General features: G+C 45.2%; 1 protein-coding gene across 8 annotated transcripts in view; it reads right to left on the bottom strand.

Moving 5' to 3' along the window:
* Positions 1-6,542: 6,542 nt before the first annotated feature.
* KIAA0319L (KIAA0319 like) overlaps positions 6,543-20,005 on the bottom strand; it is a 104,608-nt gene continuing 91,145 nt past the window's right edge. For 6 of the 8 annotated variants that reach the window (XM_036255184.1, XM_036255182.1, XM_036255181.1 and 3 more), the window contains 5 exons: positions 17,297-17,439; positions 15,804-15,926; positions 15,156-15,246; positions 13,245-13,336; positions 9,062-9,270 (listed from right to left, as the gene is read on the bottom strand). In XM_036255184.1, coding sequence (XP_036111077.1) covers positions 9,077-9,270; positions 13,245-13,336; positions 15,156-15,246; positions 15,804-15,926; positions 17,297-17,439 — 643 coding nt within the window. In that variant the 3' untranslated portion in view covers positions 9,062-9,076. Of the gene's footprint in view, positions 7,723-9,061; positions 9,271-11,337; positions 11,411-13,244; positions 13,337-15,155; positions 15,247-15,803; positions 15,927-17,296; positions 17,440-20,005 lie in introns of those variants that run through there. The other 2 variants (XM_036255185.1, XM_036255186.1) reach the window with 2 other exon arrangements.

Raw genomic sequence — 20,005 nt, 5'->3', positions numbered from 1 at the left:
GAGGTATTACAAAGTGGGAAGATCCGAGGTTTTATACAAAGTACTGGTTGTATAGCTTTAAGTAATTACTTAACCCCTCTGTGCCTCAGTTTTCTCATAAAGTGGAATAATAACTCTTATCATTTCTGCCTGGCACATGGTAGGTTTTCAGATGTTAAGTAAAGATATATGCACCCCTGTATTCATTGCAGCATTATTCACAGTACCCAAGACATGGAAACAACCTAATTGTCTTTGACATATGATTAAAGATGTGGCACATATAAATATACACAGTGGAATACTACTCAGCCATATAAAATAAAATAGAATGCATTACCTTTTAAACAGAAGAAAACTGCCCATTGCTACTCAGTGGAAAGAGGTGGTGGCGGTAGGGGTGAGGCTGGGGGTGGGAGAGCACAGTAAGTAGAAACTATGAAGTAACAGCAGAAATAAGTTCTAAGTTACAGTGAATCTAAACATTTTAAATTTACCCCAAGACAGATTCTCACCCTTTTTTTTCCATCTTCACTTGCCCTTCCCTGCATAGAGTCATTAGTGTTTGAGGAAGTAAAGCGTGGAGGAGTTGGTGTGTGCCTGGAGCCCTGGAAGCCTGCTGGTGAGAGGTGCCGAGTGAAGCAGCATCACAGCAAGTGAGGCAGGGGAGGCTGGAATGGTTAGGAGACTGACTACATTGTGCAGATAAGTTAATTACGGAGAAATAAGGGCATATGTATTGAGAATGATGGGAGCCAGATTTCTCAGTTTGAGAAAGGATTAATGAATGTGGAAAGGGAGAAGGCTAGGAAGCATCCTGAGGTGAGTCGAAATTAGAAGAGTTGGTATAAACTCATAGGTTTAGACAGACAGATATAGTTTGTATACAGAGTTACATGAATATGTGTATATGTTTTTTTATGGATTGATTCTAGCCACTGACAGGGTATAAAAACAATTTTACCCTGGTAGCAATGAGCATACCAAGATCTAAGGCATTAGGGGTCAATGACTGATTCCAAGATCGAGGAAAGCACAAAAGAATCCTGGAACAACTTTTGAGTATGTAAAGGTTAAAAAAAAAAAAAATGATGGGGACATGTCAGAAGGAAATAGGAGGCAACCGGATGAGGCTTCTATTGGTCAAATCTAGGACAATTTGTGTATCAAAATAAATAATGAGAGTTATCAGGTTACAACCTAATGAATAAAATAGACTCAGTATGAATGTTTTAAAAATCTAACAAGGGCAAAAAATTTATTAGACAAATATTAAGAAAAAGCTGGGGGAGCAATATTCATAGTATCTGATAAAAAAAGATTTACTGCAAAAAAAAAGGTGGAGGATTATATATATTAATAGAATTAATGAAAATGTAAATACGGGTATTACTATGCCTCATAAACAGCCCGAAAACTGACAAAATTTTGGGTAGACGGGAGGATGGATAACCCTTGGGTTAAAAAAGGAAATGAGAAAGCACCTACAGTGGGCTAATGGTAAAATCATACGTCTGAATCTGGGAACACAGCTAAAGCAGAACTGAGAAGGAAAATTAATTTGAAATCATGTTTCCTTTTCATGAAATCATTTTCAGGAAACAAAGATTAAGAATGAATAAAGCAATCATTCAATTCAATAATTTAAGAATGAACAACAGGAAAAAAAGAAGAAAAATAGTAATAAAATCAGAAATAAATGGAAAAGAGAAGACTGTCATATGTGGCCTTTATTATGTTGAGGTACTTTCCTTCTATACCCATTTTATTGAGTGTTTTTATCATAAATGGATGTTTTATTTTTTCAAATGCTTTTTTTTTTTTGCATTTATTGATATGATCATATAATTTTTATCACTTATTTTATTGTGGTGTATCACATTGATTTGTGGGTGATGAGCCATCTTTGCATCCTTGGAATGAACCCCACTTGATCGGGATGTATGAGCCTTTTAATATATTGTATTTGACTTGGCTAGTATTTTGTTTAGGATTTTTACATCTTGTTCATCAGAGATATTGGCCTGTAACTTTTGTTGTTGTTATTGTATTATATTGTCTGTATTATATTTAGTGTCATGGTAATGTTGGCCTTGTAAAATGAGTAAGGAAATATTCCTCCTCTTCCGTTTTTTAGAAGAGGTTGAAGAAGATTGGTATTAAATCTTCTTTGAATGTTTGGTAGACTTCACCAGTGCTTTTTGAAAGGTTTTGATTACCATTTCTGTTTCCTTACTCTAGTGATTGGTCTATTTAGGTTTTCCAATTCCTCATGATTCAGTCTAAAGGTAGTATGTTTCTAAGAATTTGTCCATTTCTTCTAGGTTACCGAATTTGGTGATATATATAGCCTTTCATAGTATTCTTGTATAGTCCTTTGTATTTCTGTGGTGTCTGTTACTTCTCATTCTTTCATTTGATTTTGAGTCTTCTCTCTTTTTTCCTTAGTGGACCTAGCCAGAGGTTTGTCAATTTTGTTTCTTTTCAAAGAACCAGCTCTTGCCCTGGCTGGTTTGGCTCAGTGGTTACAACGTAGGCCCACAGGCCAAAGTCTCGGATTGGATTCTGGTCAAGGGCAGGTGCCTTGGTTGCAGTTCGGTCCCCGGCCCTGGTCAGGGTCATGTGGGAGGCAACCAATTAATTGATGTCTCTTCTTCCTTCCGGCAACCAATTGATGTTCCCTTCCTCTTTCCCTCCCTCCCACTCGAAAAATAATTAGAGAAATATCCTCGGGTGAGGATTAAAAAAAAAAAGAACCAGCTCTTTGTTTCATTAATTTTATTCTATTGCCTTTGTTCTCTATTTCGTTTATTTTTGCCCTGATTTTTTGATTTCTTTCCTTCAGCTGTTTTTCTTTTTCTAGTTTTTTTTTTTTTGTTTTTTTGTGTGTTTTTTTTTATGAATTTTTATTTATTTTTTTGTTACAGATATTTTACCTTTTTACCCCATTGGCACCCCCCACCCCACCCTTTTTTCTAGTTCTTTAAGGTGTAATATTAGATTGAGATTTTTCTTTGAGGTAGGCCTATAATGTTATATAAACTTTCCTCTTAGTATTACTTTTGCTGTGTCCCAAAACTTTTGGTGTGTTGTATTTTCATTTGTCTCTGTGTATCTTTTGATCTCTCCTTTTATTTCTTCTTCAAACCAATAGTTGTTCAGTAGCATGTTGTTTAATCTCCACATATTTGAGGTTTTTCTGGCTTTTTTCTTCTGGTTGATTTTGAATTTCGCACCATTGTGGTCAGAAAATATACTTGGTACGATTTCAGTCTTCTTAAATTTATTGAGACTAGTTTTGTGCCCCAACATATGGTCTATCCTTGAGAATTTCCCATGTGCACTTGGGAATGTGTATTCTGTCATTTGGGGAGGGAAAATTCTAGAATATCAAGTCTATTTGGCCTAATGTGTCATTTAAGGCTGATACGTCCTTATTGACTTTTTGTCAGGGTGATCTGTCATTGCTGTCAATGGGGTATTCAGGTCCCCTGCTAGAATTGTATTTTTATCAGTTTTTTATTTTAGGTCGGTTAGTAAATTACTTTATGTATTTTGGTGCTCTCATCAGGTTGGGTGCATATATATATTTGTGTTTTCTTCTTGAAGAGTTGTCCCCTTTATCATTATAAAATGGCTATCTTTGTCTCTTGTTATCTTTTAAAAAATATATTTTTATTGATTTTTAGAGAAAAGGGAAGGGAGAGGGACAAAGAGATAGAAACATTGATGTGAGAGAGAACCATCTATCAGCCGCCTCCTGCATACTCCCTACTGGGGATCATCAAGCTCGCAACCCGTGCACGTGCCTTGACCAGGAATCAGACCATTTGACCTCTTGGTGCATGGGTCATCGCTAAACCACTGAGCCACACCTGCTGGGCTCTTGTTACCTTTTTTATCTTGAAATGTATTTAGTCTGATATAAGTACTGCTACACATGCTTTTCTCTGGATGCCATTTGCTTGAAGTATCATCCACCCCTTTACTGTTGTTTGTGTGTGTGTTTTTATAGTTTGTCTCTTTAGCAAAGTACTCCTTTTGTTCATTAGCTCATTGAATTGCCTGAGTTTCGTGTATCATTTTCTTCATAGATGCAAACTGGAATTCTCTTTTTTCTTTTTCTTTTTATTGATTTTGGAGAGAGAAGAAAAGATAGAAACCTGGATGAGAGAGAACACTGATTGGCCGCCTCCTGCATGCCCCCCCACTGGAGATCGGGCCCACAACCTCAGCATGTGCCCTGACCTGTAATCGAACTGGCGACCTCTTGGTGCATGGGCTGACGCTCAACCACTGAGTCACAACAGCCAGGCAAATTCTCTGACATTTAAATCACCATCTTCCATGATTTCTGAGTTTGGTTTCTGGACTTTTCATTTTCTTTCTGTATTCCCCAGTTACCTTGGTTGGTCATGGTAGTTGGAATTTTTCTCTATCTGTGCATTTGAGGTAGTGAACTTTTTTTGTTTAGATACTGTTTAGCTTTCAATAATTCAGCAGGTTGATAGGTAAGGTACTTTGTTTTATTTTCCAGTAGATGGTGTTATCACAAGTTTTTTTTTTTCTTACCAGCAGTATTTGAGCTGCTGTAATCACTTCTGTTAAGGGGCACTCCCACTGTGGTGGGGAAGTATGATGCCGGAGAACTGGTTTTTCCAGCTCCCAGAACTACCTCCTTTTCACTAATGGCTGTGCCCCTGCAGTTTTTTTTGCGGGGCTCTGTGTCTCCACTGCCTGAGGCTGTGCTGGGAGGTGTGGGGCAGCAGAGAAGTCTGACTTCACAGCTCTACCCTCCTTCCTGCAGTGGTTGTTGGTACCGCTGGGCTGCTTAGGGCAGCACACGGCCTGAGTGGCTTTTGTGGTGGCCTGAGCAGAGGCATCATTGTCAACCCTGGTAATGTACTTGGGCTCAGGGAAGCCTGTGACAGAGAACCTAGACCCATAATCTTGTTTTTTTTTTTTTTTAAAAAAATGCATTGGCTAGTACAGTAAAATTTATTTCTCTCATAACAATACAACAGCCATTCTGGTAGGGCAGCTCTCTTCTAGATGGTGGTTCAGGTTGAGACTCCTCCTTTCTTGTGTCTCCACCATGGCCTTAGGGTCCCCTGAGTCCACAGCTGCCCTGGCCAGCAGATACAGGAAGGGAGTGGGAGTCACAGAAATGTTGAATGGGCCAGGGCTGAAATGGAATACCTCTCTTCTGTCCATATTGTGGAGAAGTCTGGAGGTATAGATGAGCTGTGTCCTGAAAAAGGACCCTGGTTCGGTGAATGGTTGATCTCTGCCACTCAACTTCAGGGGCCTCTCCCTAACGTGGTTAAGAGGTACTGGGAGTCTGGATACTTTCTCTCTTTGTCTACCAAACCCAACTGGCTTGCAAGTCTTGAAGCTAAGCTGCTAAGGGCTCTTTCCCCCCTTGTCGAGGGCTTGGTATGGCTGCACAGATAATCAGAGGAATTAATAAAAGGTCAGTTAAATATTCAAAAATCATAACTTCCCAGGTGTGGGTTCCAGGTATCTGTAGTTTAAAAGTTGCCCAGGTGATTCTAATAGGCAGTCAGCATGGAAACCACAGCTGTTGATTAGCTTAGATGTGAGGAGGGAGGGACATCTGCAGTATAGTTAGGAAGGTTAGACTAGGGCAATTTTGATTCTGCACTGAGAATTGCATAGAAAGCTGGCCAACGCCCGTCCTTCACATGAGAGGTAACACTTTTCTTCATTATGACCAAAAAAAAAGCCTGATCAATAACCTTCAGTGTCAAACCTGAGCAACTCAGAGAACCCCCCACTCTGGGAGGCAAAAGGGTAGACAACACAGCCTCAATGCTGGAAATCTTGGAAACTGGATAGCCACCACCAACCCCAAGCCCAAAGTGGGGGGCGGGGGGTTTAGGTAGGTGGAAGGGGCTATAACCGTGGCTTGGGCTTAACCAAAGAATGTATTAGGGGTCCTTAAACCAATCAACACAGATTCCACAAGTCAAGGGCCTGATCCATGCTCCTGAAACTCTCTTTTCCAGGGGCTGGTGGCCCGACTGCACGCACCTTCTTTCCATACCTGTTTTCAGAGAGTAACTCTCAATGTGTGTGACCACCTCTTCAGCTCCTTCCACTTATCAGATGGGCCAAAAGGAAGCTGGAAGGACAAGGATCAGTCTCCCCAAGCAGAAGGCCAAGGCTGCAGCCTTCCAGCCCTAGGGGTTTTCTTTGAGTTTTGCTTTCTGGTAAGTTTCCTCTGTGCACACAGTACCTAATGGGGTTCCAGAAATGCATTTGGCACTCCTCCTGGCTATTCTAGAAAGGGCCCACACCCCGGGCATTAGGCCCTGGGGCAAGGAGGAGCTGTAGGTATGAAATGAAGGACAGAAAACCCCTCCCTGAAAGCCAGAGCAGCTGGCCAGCAGGGCCAGGAGTGATGTACTCTAACGGCAGCGGCTGAGGCACAACCCCAGCACCATCGGCCACCACACTGATGCCCACAACTTCCCTGCTGGAGGCCATCACCTCGGGGATGCACAGGTCAGTGATGGAGCACAAGGCAGCACACTCGGTAGGCACATGTACAATTAAATAGCATGTTTAATCATCTCACAACAGACAGCAGTGTAGTAGTATAAACTGTAAGTTTCTTTTTAAAAAGTCACTCCCTCAAAGCTCCCATTCCTCAGCACTCAGACACCATGGCTGAGGAACAAACATGGCCAGGAGGATTCAGGAAGCCTAGTCCAGGAGCTCAAAGTCTTTCCAGGTCAAGGTTGCCTCGTGCGTAGCCAAGAGCGCGCGTGCGCACACACACACACACACACACCAGCGCACACAAGGGACACAGGATATGCAAGCATGGAGAAGAACACGGTGGGGCAGTCACACACATGCGCTCTCATGCCATAACATTCCAGTCCAGCTGTGCTGTCTGCTCTGGGCACAGGGAGTGGTGGCCTGAGCCCTGAAGCAGCCGGTGCTGGTCAGAAGAAGGGGAGGCAGTCTGTGTCCAGCATAGTTGCTCTGACACAACAGCCAGTTCTCCCCTAATCTTAGGCCAGACACCATGTCTGCACCACCAGCCCAGCATCTGTGGTGAGGCAAAGAGGGAGTGTTCCATCCCAAAGAAGAAAACAAAGAACATGGGGCTGGTGGTGCTTGTTTCTGTACCCAGGCATAGGAGGGACAGCTGGTCCTCACTGTGCAAGTGCCCTGGGAGCAGCAACACTGCCAACAGGGAGCTGGCTGTGTCCACCCTCGTAGCAGGGGCGGGGTTTGCAAAAAAAGGAGGCCCTGAGGTGAAGATATTTGGGGTGAGGAGTATGGACTTCCAGAGAGGTTAAAAGAGGAAACCTCTTCATTCACAGCTTTGTTCAGGGGTTCCTGGAGAATGTCTCTGGATTCAGGTACCAGCAGTTCTGGTTGGGAATATCGGGGGGAGGTGACCAGCAGATGCTGGGAGAACAGCTGCCCACTGAAATGGGAGGTATGAGAACCAGCCTGGCAATGGTCTGGACCCTGGCACTACCAACCCCTACCCTGAAAAGACAGACCAGGTGGCTGGCTATAAGAGCTCCTCCCGTGGGCTCCTGGCCTTAAGTGGGGTCTGTCCATTGGGCACGGAGCCATTCTGACCATGCAGGAGTTTGCCCTTCTCTCTGTCTGGCCAAGTGAAGATGGCATCATCGCTGTCCAGCTCCGACTCCGAGTGCATCAGGCTGCTGCTCAGCATTGGGCCTTTCTGCTTGATGCCTGTAAGGGAGAAAAGGGACTCCAGCATCAGAGCACAAACCTTCCCCAGCTTGAGCTGTACAGTGTACCCTCCTCCCAGCCTGAAGAGGAACAGAGGGACAGATGGGAAGGAGGAGGCTTCCTGAGTCCTCCCAGTGCTGGCTAGCTGTAACAGCCCCTTGCTGATTATCTCCAGTAGCTCTGGTTAGTGCCATCCAATGATGACATTCTCTTTTCTTTCTCTCTCAATGTACAATGTTTTATCTCTTTATGAAATAGGGTGGAGTTCTTGGGAGGCAGGAAAGCACAACGAACAAGAACACAAGCTCTAATGAGTGAGCTTTCACCGTGTCCTGGCTCAGCATGGATGTGAAGTGCTTGCCAGAGTTCCTGACACTGAGTGAGCTGCGACTTCACTCTACAGAGATGTTTGCTCTGGCTTCACTGGGCGGCAGTGGAGGTGGGAGAGCTAGATTAAAGTAGGGACTCTCAGAGACAGTCCCAAACCGTCAAAATACACAACTCATTCGAAGCACCTGAGGTCAGAAAAGATGTCTGAGATTCTGCAAGCCACGGAGATCACCTTTACTACTGTTCCTATGGCTGCAGAGAGGCCATGCCATACAGTGTGGTCTGGCAATGGTTTTAGGACTCATCCCGTCCAGCAGCAAGATGGCTGCCCTCTGGCTGGTGCAAATACTATTCCGAAGAAAGCAAAACGTAGGCTGAGATAGTGGGACTAAAAGTGGGAATTGCCAACAGTGACAACCCAGCCTGACATTGCACTGGGTTGACACTTCCCACTCCCAAGAGATAACCTACCTCTTTAAAAACAAGTCAGCCCTGGCTGTTGTAGTTCAGTGGTTAGAGCTTCTGCCCATGCACCAAAGGGTGGCAGGTTCAATTCCCAGTCAAGGGCACATACCTAGGTTGCAGGTTCGATTTCTGGTCCCAGTCAGGGCACGTGCAGGAGGCAACCAATTGATCTCTCTCCCACATCAATGTTTCTGTGTCTCTCCCCTTCCCTCCTGTCTACTCTCTCTTAAAAATCAATGGAAAAAATATATCCTTGTGTGAGGATTAACAAAATGATGGGTCAGGTAAAATGAGTTTGAAACCTCATAATCCAACAAGCACTCTCCCTCCCCAGGTCCCACCCAGATCCCCAGAAAACACTGAATGAATATCCTGAGAGAATTCCCAGCCATTGTGCCCCTTCCTGGCCAGACATGCCTGAAGGCTGTGAATGCTGAAAGCAGCCACACACTGCATCTGTCACTCATGGGTATAGAGCTCTGGGACATGACTGCAGAGAGCCATGCCTTCCACTGATTCTCAGGACAGCAGAGGAGCAGGGCCAAAGAACACCAGCATCCTAGGCTTCTCCAGTGTGGTAGGGGACCAAGCCCAGGGGAGGCTCAAGGTCCTCAAAACCTCTGCTTTGCCCCTGTAGAGGAATACTCACCCCTGCCTCTCTGTGCCCTCGGGGGTTTCCTCCAACCAGTCCCCACTTGAAGTTCCCCTTCTTCCCCACAGCCCTTCCGGTCCATAGCTGCAGAGGACAGGAGCCTGAGGGGAGACAAACGCTCCTGGCTCCACAGTACAAAGACCCAGGTCCTTCCACCGTGGGCTCCTGCTCTGCTTGAAGAAGTGAGTGCACTTCACCCACTAAACAATACAAGCTGGGGAACTGCTAACATCTGCAGGAGCTGAACAGACACATCGGTGACTCAGCAATTCCATTCCTAGGTCTACAGCTAACAGGAACTCGTACGTATGTCCACTGAAGGACATAGAAGAGGAACATTTGTAGCACCACCACTCATAACAGCCCAAAATGGAAAGAAAGCAATTGCCCAACAATATGCCTGACGAATAAAAAGATTCACACAGTGGAAATCACACATCAGTGAGAATGAACAAACTATTGCTATACCTCATATGGATGCATGTCATAAATGGAAATGCTGAGTGAATGATTCCATTTATATAAGCTACTCCAAGTTATCAGAAGTAAATGGCAGGGGGGGCAACAGCTGGAAAGCAGCACAAAGGAGGCACTTTCTGGGGGCACCGATTACATGGGCCTGTTCACTTGTGAAAATCCATTGTTATATTTGTTTATGGTTTTCTGTACATACTAGGCTGAACCACAAAAAAATGCTATTTTTAGAGATCAAATATCAGTAATTTCACATGGTTCAACCTAACATAACTTGAATAGAATGCTTTTTAAAAAATCAATAGAAAAGCAAAACAAAACTCAAAATAGTGGCTGAAGGCAAACCACATCTCCTGAGGTGGGCACCTAGCAGCTTGTGTGTCCAAGAAGTCAGGTGGGACCGTTCTACCTCCACAGTCACTCCTCACCCAGGCTACCCTGCCTCCCAGCAAACACTTCTACATGTCTTCCTTCAAAACACCGCCCACTAAATTCATTCTTCTTCAAGTTGAATTTCAAGTCCAAACCTTATACAATATTGTCTTGAGTCTCATTCCCCTCATCCTGGTAGTGATCCTCCTCTGGGTTGCTCCTGCTAATCCACAGATCCCAGAACAAGAACCTGATCAGCCACCCCACATCCAAGGGCATTCTCAGCACTGCTCCACCTAGACACTGCCCTCCAGGGAGGGGCCTGCTGTGACTGGTCACCCTGGGCTCTGGCTCTCCCTGGCCATTCTCCCCTTTCACAACAAGCCCGTAAACTGCCACCAGGCTCCCTTCCCATTTTGCCTTTTCAACCCAGCACTTCTCAGTGCCATCAGCCAGCTTTTCCCTCCCTCTTGCCTCAGAAGAGGTGGTGGTGGTCCATTTATATCCCACTCTCTCCTTTCTGCCCTACCCCCCATCCTTCTCAGGAACCTCACCTGTATTGTCTGCATCTGTGCCCACAGATTTGTTTGTGAATCCATCTGAGGAAACCTTGCCTTCTAAGCCCTGTCCTGCTGCTTCTCCACTTTTCATTGCTCGGCTTCTATAGGACTTAAATAGCACCTCCATTTCCACACCACACACTTCCTAAATAACCTGTACGTTCATTTCTGCCCTCACCCACCACTACTCTAGCTCTTTAGAGGACCAGAAACTGATCCTGCAGCAGCAAACACTGTGGACCACTCCGTAATGATGCCTCTCTCCCTCCTTGACGACCATCCTTAGGCTGCTCAGCCCTGGGCTCTTCTCTTACCCCTCAACATTCTCCCCAGAAGGGATTTGATCCACTTATGTGGTGCTGACCATCACCATCATATAGAAGATTACTATGTCAACACTTATAGTCCTAACTGTTCTGCTGAGTTTAACTCATCATCCCTTACCCAAACCACCACTGTATCAGATGTCCTAATTCTGTCAACAGTGCCTTCGAAGAGCATTTAGGGAGCTATCTGCTCCTTAAAAACTATCAGTCTCTATCAGTCTCAGGTCAGAAGTCAGCCTTGACCTTTTCTGTCCCTCCATCCCAAGGACACTATTCTGGTTAAGCCTTAGGTCATCGCAGAAATCTTGCTGGCCTGCACCTGTAATTTCTCCCCATCAAGTCAATAAAATGTTGTCATTAGGCTAATTTTCCAAAACTAGTACATTCAAGATGTCACTTCTCACCATCAAAATAAATGCTTACTTCCTTAGGCTGATGTACAAATCTTTCCACAATTTGATCCTTGTCAATCTTCCAGCCTCATTTCCTTATCCCCGTTCATGACGGTCCTGAAACAAATACTTGATCTTCAACATTTCTTCCAGGCTTTTTCATCTTAGGGACTGACATCCCCAACTCAAAGATGCAGCTTGGGGGGGCCATCCTTTACTTCCTTTCTCTCACACCCCTCAGCCAATGTATCGTGAACCTCATTAAGTCTCCCCCCAAACTATAGCTGAATCCATCTGCCTCTGTCCCATCATCTCTGCCACAAGGTCATTCTATCAAATCTCTCGCCTACTCTTGCCCCTCTCCAATTCCTTCACACAGCAGCCACAGGTATCTTCTTAAAATGTAAATATCACACCATTTGCTCCTTAAAGACTATCCATGGCTCCCTAAATGCTCTCCGAAGGCACCTACAGCATGCGCCCTGCTCCGTGCTCCTGGCCCCTGCCCAGCCTCATGCCACTTGCCCCAGGCTCTTCATGCCACCACCTCCCACTTCCTCAAATGCCCTCTGCTCCTTCCAGCAGTTGGGCCTTTACTGACTTTGCTCTTTGCCTGAAAAGCTGTTTCCCAGTCTTTACATGGTTAACTTCTCATCCCTCAGGCTCAGCTTGACTGTTATTCCTTATAAAGATCTTTCATTATCACATGTGTGTGCACTTGTGAGTTTGTTTGTTTAATGTCTATCTGATATAAGCTGCACATGAGCAAAGTGTCTGGTTTACCACAATACTAGTGGTGTCTGGCACAGGGCTGGCTCACAGTGGTCTCAATCCATAGTTACAGATGAATAAGAGAGAATCCTGCCCTCAAGGATTTCACTGACTGGTGAGGGGACAAATGCATCACTAATAAAATACAGTGAAATGCCGAAACAGATGTGGGAGAGAAATGAGCATCACTTTAGCAGGTTAAAGGAGGGTTAAGAAAGCTTTCTGGACAGATATGAACCAGCAGAAAAGAGATCAGAAAGAGAATCTCACTGAAGCCATGCCCACCAGACAGAAAGTAAGTCACTCAAGGATTTCCAAGTGTGGAAAATCCGTGTCGGGGTAACAGAAGTGGTTTCTGGGCTACTGTGAGGGTGGGCCGTGGACACTCTTACACCAGGCCTCCATTTTCAGTATTTGCGTGTGGGATGCTCTGGCTGCACTTCGATTTGCAAGCCCCGTCAGCTCCAGGGACCACCCCCTGCATCCTCCAACGGAGCTGCCTGGGTGCGGAGCCCAGAATGCTGATGAGCATTTGTCTTCTGACGAGGAAGCCTGTCTCAGAACTCTCTAAACATCCCTGTGTAGCCTCTCCTACCACAAAGCTCTATATGTGAGAGACGTTGAGTAAATACTTTGTATAGAAATAGTTCCACTTGTAGTGTTTAGAAATAGCTGTGCATAGAGTCCAGTTCCCATAAACAGACACTGCCTGTCCTGTGGCACCCATGATGGATGGGAACCTGCCCTCCCCCTGCTCTAAGACAAGGACAAGCCTATGGATCCACCTGTAAATACTGGAGAGAGAGGCTGAAGGGGTCAGCTGGCAGACTAGCGTTGATCTCATCATTGCCTCACCTTGTCTGCCCGAGAAGGAGAGACCGCAGTCCCTGAGCCTGACTACAGGGGGCAGCTTGAGAAGCTCAGCCCCAGGGAACAAGGAGGCAAAGGAAAGCAAGAGGCCTAGCCCTCTGCAAAGCGGTAAGACTGCTGAAAAGTGAGCCCGGGCATCAGAGCTGGTCCAGCAGGCAGCCTCTGCCAGCACAGGGCCAATTCAACCCTTGACTTTCATCAGGCAAGAGACAAAATGATTTTCCAGCACACAGAGGAGAGAACTAGTAACAACAGGTCTTCACAGGTACAGTGTACAAATCTAGATGCCCCAGCTCCCTAGGGCCACTACCTGCTCGGGAGGTTGGCTTTAGTTCCAGGCTTTCCTGATCCGTAGCGTCCAAGATCTTGTACTTGCTTTTTCTCTTGGGTTTTCCTTTTTGCCTGAAAAACACAATCCCCTCCCCTGCTCAGGAAGGAGGTTTTGTGTGAGGTTCAGGTAGCCCAGCACAGGATGACATCCAGGCGGCAGGCTTAGTGGGAGGGCTATTTCTCCTCGCTTCTCAGCCAGGAAATTTGGCAACTGTAATTTGTTGTTCAAACAATCCTCACCATTTCTTTTTTTTTATTATTATTATTTTTTTTATCCTCACCCGAGGACATTTTTCCATTTTTAACTCAGATAGAGCGGGAAGGAGAGAGAGGAAGAGAGAGAAACATCGATGTGAAAGGGACACATCGAGTGGCTGCCACCCACACGACCCAACCAGGGCCGGGGACAAACTGCAGCCAAGGCACATGCCCTTAGCGGGAACCGAACCCGGGTCTCTGTGGACCGCAGGCTGATGCTCTAACCGCTGAGCCAAACCGGCCAGGGCAATCCTCACCATTTCTGAGAACAGGCAAGGGAAACATACATGTCTTCGTATGGACTCACCAATCCACAGTGGCACCAAGGGATAGACTGGTTAAAAATGTAAAGAAAATGTCCTGGCTGATTTGGCTAAGTAGTTAGAGCATCAGCCTGCCAGTCTGATGTCTGGTCAAAGCTGGGTTGCAGGCTCGATCCCCAGCCCTGACTGGGGTCATGTGGTAGGCAACAAATTGATGTATCTCTCCCACATCAGTGTTTCTCTCTCTCCCCCTGCTTCCCTTCCTCCCTTCCACTCTATCTAAAAATCAATGGAAAAATATCCTCACGTGAGGATTCTCACACATTCACACACGTAAAGAAAATGAAAACTATGCCTGAGGAGTGTGGGTAGAAAGAGGAAAGCATTAAACCAAACAAGTTGTTAATGGTGATTGTCTTCAGCTGGTGGGAATTTTTAAAAATTGTTTTAATTTTTGCCCTGACAGGTTTGACTCAGCGGTTAGAGCATCAGCCTGCGGTCCAGAGAGACCTGGGTTCAGTTCCCGCTAAGGGCATGTACCATAGTTGCAGTTTGTCCCTGGCCCTGGCCAGGCTGTGTGGGTGGCAGCCACTCGAAGTGTCTCTTTCACATCGATGTTTCTCTCTCTCTTTTCCTCTCTCTCTCCCTCCTACTCCATCTGAGCAAAAAAAAAAAAAAAAAAAAGTTTTAATTTTCTGTTTTATGTGTGGTTGTAATGCAGGTTGAATCTCAGTTCTGCTCTTATTAACTGTGTCCATGGGCAAGTGATGTCATTTCCCTGTCTGTAAGATGAGAAAAGGTTGTCATGCGTATTAAAACAGATATCACCTATAAAATGTTATCACGGTGCTCAGCACACAGTAAATGTATAAATCATACTTATTAATAATGAAAAACATAATAAGCATTATCATTAAACATTATAAGACTAGATAGAAAGACCAAATGAAAAAACCCATTAACACTCAACCATGACTAACCTAAATCTCCAACTATGTGAATGAAAACTTGTATGCATGTGAATCCCAACTGGAAAGGCAGGCAGGAAAAAAAATGAAGAACTGTTAAGGTCGTGGGGCTGAGGTCTGGAGTGTTAAAAGGACATACACCCTAGAGATGTGATCAAGGTCCACACCCAGGACCTCCCACTCCCACCCTGGCCCCACTTTCCAGGATGCATTCACTGTGCTGACAGCCACTGGCAAGAAGTGTGATTCTGCCCAGGGTAGTGTTAGAGGGTGAGGGGAGCTTTCTGCGCGTGCCTTGGGTGGGCCAAACCACTGCAACAGTGAAAGGAAGGGAGGTACCCAGATACCTCTGATGAATGACATGAAAGAACGAATGAGATTTCCAAGGAGAATCCATCTTACCTCTTACAACAACAGATCATAGTCCAGGACAGGGTTCCCAAGGCAACAACAATGACAAAGCAAGCAATGATAACATATAACACGCTCCACTCTGCCAAGAAAAACAAAATGGTCAGGGTTGTGGAGAGAGACCAGAGGGAGGTCTGGGCTGCCCCTACCTTGGGCAAGAGATGGCTTCACTCTGTAGATAAGAATGACCCCAGGGCTCATAGTTGAAGGTAGCTGAAGCTTTAAACCTTCTGAATTGTCCCTGCTTTCCAGTCCCTTCTCTGAGATCCTGGGGCAGTGGGGCAGCTGTAAGTAGCTTTAACAGGGGGTCAGAGGGGAGCAGAAAACTGAGGCTTCCATTGAGCTCTGGAGTAGGGACTCCACAATTTAGACCGGAGGCCTTGCAGCTGGTCTGTTGTAGGCCGCAATATGCAGTTGGTGTGATTTAAGCTTGGTTCTTCTTACACAACTGCTTCAGAGCTCTCCTCTAACCTTGAGTAAGTGTGGAGGAAAGAAGTAAAAATCCTCTGCAAACAGAAAATACACAAAGTTCTTCTCCTCACTTGTTCATCTGCCTCAGAAACAACAACACCCACCCACTCAACCCAGAACTGCATTCAGTACCAAATCAGCTGGCACAGTGCCCAGGAGAAGACTCACCACAGTTGCTGTCTCCATCCCTCAGCTGCACCTTGATGAAATTCTCCATCCAAAAAGGGTCACAAATGCAGCGTTTGGTAAATGAATCGCAGTGGCCATGGTCAGAACAGTTCAACTGGCATGCTGAAGGGAGCAGACAAGGGACAAAAGAGAACAGAAGTCAGAGCCAAGGGGACAGCCAGCTTCCAGTGCCTGTGAAGGTAGAAAGGCACCCCATGCAGTGGCCTGGGGAGAAGTTTCTTGAAGACCTACCCAAAGAGCTTCTACAGCTTGGGCACATTGCCCATAACTATTAGATAAAACTGGAGCAGTTAGAAAGGCCACTGGAACATGGTTCCAGACTGTTTTATTTTTTAATTGATTTTTTAGAGAGAGGAAGGGGAAGAGAGAAAGAGAGAGAGCGAGCCCTGGTCGGTTTGGCTCAGCAGTTGGAGCGTCGGCCTGCGGACCAGAGAGTCCTGGGTTCAGTTCCCATTAGGGGCACGTACCAAAAAAAAGAGAGTGAGAGAGAAACATCAGGTTGCCTTCCACACACGCTCCTACTGGGAATTGAACCTGCAGCTTGGGTATGTGCCCTGACCAGGAACAGAATCACCACCTTTTGGTATATGGGATGATGCTCCAACCCACTGAGCCACACCAGCCAGGGTGGTTCCAGGCTGTTTTTACTTGTTTCTATATATCAGCACTTCTTCATACTTCATGTCCCACAGACCCCTTCTCTAAATAATTTAATTGCCAAAGTAAAATGCACAGTATCACAAAGAAAAACAATTACATTGAACATGGTTTTGAAATATCTAAGAATATAATTTTTTAAAAATATTAATATATGTGTTTTTATTAAAACATGAAGTAGCCCAGCCAGTGTGGCTCAGTGGTTGAGCATCAACCCATGCACCAAGAAGTCACCAGGTTGATTCCTAGTCAGGGCACATGCCCATGTTGTGGGTCAAATCCCCAGTGGGAGGCATGCAGGAGGCGGCCAATCGATGTTCTTTCTCATCGATGTTTCTCTCTCTCCCTGTCCCTCTCTCTAAAAAGTCAATAAAAATATTTTTTTAAAACAAGAAAAATGAAATAGCAAAATCTAGAAGTGGGTCTCACAACTGATAACCCTAGTGATGAGTAAAAATATTCCATCACGTGTGATTGAAATTATTTGTGATTTCTATTGCCTCAAAGTCACTGGTTCTATTAACATTGTAGTTTGCTGCTTACATTCATAATTGAGGGAAATAATACATTTCAGGTAGAGGTTAATGAAAAGAAAGATGTAACTTTTTCCCATTCAAACATACAGCCCTTCTGAATGCTGTCTCGGGCCCATGGACCCGGTTAAGAACCTCTACACACCAGGCCTCTCAGGTAGCAGAAGAAAGGAATGAGCTCTCTGTTCCTGGAGAACGGGATGAAGCCGGAGGACAGTGGGACTGACAGGGGAGAGTGGGCCCTGGGTAGGTTCTTGTTCCCAACACCCCAGAATTACTCACTGACAGTATAGATTTCCAGGGCTCTGAATACCAGAAAGTCTGCCTTTTGCTTCCGCAGCTCATTCTTGAGCATCGCTGCCACCTCATGGCCTTTGAAGATCTGGTGGGGAGGCTCGTCTTGAACAAAAAATACCATCTTGGTGCTGCAGAGACATGTAACAATACATATGAATAAACTGAAAGTGCCAACAGCAGCAGCAGCTTCCATTTGCTAAGTACCTTCTGCTTGTGCCAGACCCTGTGCTAAGTATTCTATACATTCTCCTACAGCAAGCCAGTGAGAAAGGCATGGTCAGCGTCAGCTCCACTTTATAGAGGACATGACTGGGGCTCAGAGGAGTTCAGTAACTTGCCCAAAGTCAAACCATTAATTATGGTAGAACCAGATCCCAACTCTGATATATCTGACTCCAAAGCTTATCCTTTTAGCAATGCCCTAAGCTGCCTCAGCTAACAAGAGGGCCCACTGCAAACAGGCAACAAGGTCAGGAAGATAGGGATTTGGTTATGACTACATCCCTTCTGTCAGCCTTTTAAAAGCTAAGACACTGGTGCTGCTGGGTTTGTGCCTAGGTTACTTGTAAGACAAACCACAATGCTCTGTAAAATAGAAATTATTAGACAACATCCAAGAATTATCCATAGGCTAAAACACAGCCAAAATGATTACAATGACAGCAACAAGAGAGACTACACAATAGTGTGGCTGGTGCAATATTATGTTACTCCATGCCCAGAATCTGTCTGCTTTCTGACTGTCAATTTCTGTCCAAGGCCGACTGTGTCTGAACTCACATTTGGGTGGTGCCAAACCTGTTCTCTATGGCTTTGCCTCCATTTTTGGTAGCCTGCTTCTTGACTTCATGTTAGTCTCACAGGCCAAACCTTCCCAATCAGTGGGTCACATTGGGTTCACAGGTGTGCCCAAGACACTGATGCCCTCAGCACACAGCACAGATGGGTGCAACCAGTTGTTTACAGTGTAACTCTCTTTATCCCAAAGTGCCGTGTAAATGACATCATTTCCTATGTATGGCATGACATAAAAGCTTGGGAAGCACTGGCATAAAGGACTTTGCAGAAGCTTGCTGCACAAGAAGGCTAACAATGGAGTAACATAAATTCCAGAATCAAGAAACAAATCTTTACCATAAAAGATTTGTGGTTCTGTTCTTATTATTTTCTTGTAGTTACCTAATCCATGTTTAAAGTTTCGATTTTTGTCTCTATACCAGTAACTCTCAAATCTTTATCTCCTATCCCCATGTCTCTCCTGAGTGACTAAATCTTTATCTGCAAATACTTGCTAGAATATCCACCCCAGATCTTCCACAGAACCCTCGAATCCAACATGTCTCAAATTTATAATAACCATTACTTGAGCACTCACTGTACATTAGGGACTACACAAACATTATCTTATTGGACCCTCAAAAACAGGTATTAGCTTTTTTCAAGTGATAGAACAGGTTTTGAGAGGTGAAGTAACCTGTGTGGTGGACGGCCCAGGTTCTTTCCCACTATAATATATTTATTCTCTCTCTCCCATTGTCAAGTCCCTCCAGCATTCCTCAACTAAACCAACCCAATCTAAACCAGAAACCCAGCCATCACGGTGCAGCAAGTCTGCAAACAAACCCTTCCATGGTGCTCTGACCAGCACACTCGCTGATGTCTCCGCTGCTTGTATCCAGCCAACTCCCACCAGCCTGGATCGATCCACGCAGCTACTTTCCCTGCCTACTCCCAGGCTGCTGAGCAGAGCTTACAAAGCAAGTCCCAATCATCATGCCCAGGAAACCCTGACTGCAATCAGATTCACCTGGGGAGCTTTTAGATTTTAGGTGCCCAGACCTAGGGTCTAGACCAAGTGAATCAGCATGCCTGGGTGAGGCTTGGTATGTTCATAAAAGCTCCAGGTGATTCTGTGGCGTAGCTGAGTTGGAAAACACTGCTCTTGCCTCATGCCTCTAACCCTGGCTGAGCCCGCGATGTTGCTCAGGGCCAGCATCCTTTCCTGGAGCCGCTGTGTGACCGTTACCACTTCCTCAGGCTGCCCTCCTCATTCCCATCTCCTCAAGGCAGATGGCCTTGTCTCCAGTTTCAGAGACAAAACACAGGATGTTGATACCAACGGTCTCAAATTTCATCCTTTCTACCTCTAAATTCACCCATAACAGTACATCTTCCCTCCTTTTCTCTATTTCCAAAGTGGTGCCCCTGCTCAGCCCAGCCAGTCCCTTAGACCTATGTCCACTTTTAACCCATCCCTCGAACTCCACCATCTACTTTTCCTCCGCACCTGCCCCTCAGTCTATAAAAATGTGCAAGTCGCCCTGGCCAATGTGGCTCAGTTGGTTGAGCATTGTCCTGTGCATTAAAAGGTCACCAGTTCAATTCCCGGTCAGGGCACATGCCTGGGTTTCGGGTTTGATTCCTGGTTGGGGCGTGTGCAGGAGGAAACCAATAGATGTTTCTCCCTCATATCGATGTTTCTTTCTCCATCTCCCTTCCTCTCTCTAAAACCAATAAAAACATAGTATTAAAAACAAAGTTCAAGTATTTTCTATCTTTAAAAGGTATTCTTTGGATCTTATCCCCCATATTATTTTCGGCACCAACCTCTTTAAAGACGTATTATACTTTCCATTTCTATATCCTCAAACCATAAAATGAATTTGTCCTCTGTCCCCAACATCTAAGTAACAT

Source organism: Molossus molossus, unplaced genomic scaffold, assembly GCF_014108415.1.
Source record: "Molossus molossus isolate mMolMol1 unplaced genomic scaffold, mMolMol1.p scaffold_m16_p_12, whole genome shotgun sequence".
Lineage (NCBI taxonomy): Eukaryota > Metazoa > Chordata > Mammalia > Chiroptera > Molossidae > Molossus > Molossus molossus.
This window is presented reverse-complemented; position numbering and strand designations above follow the sequence as displayed.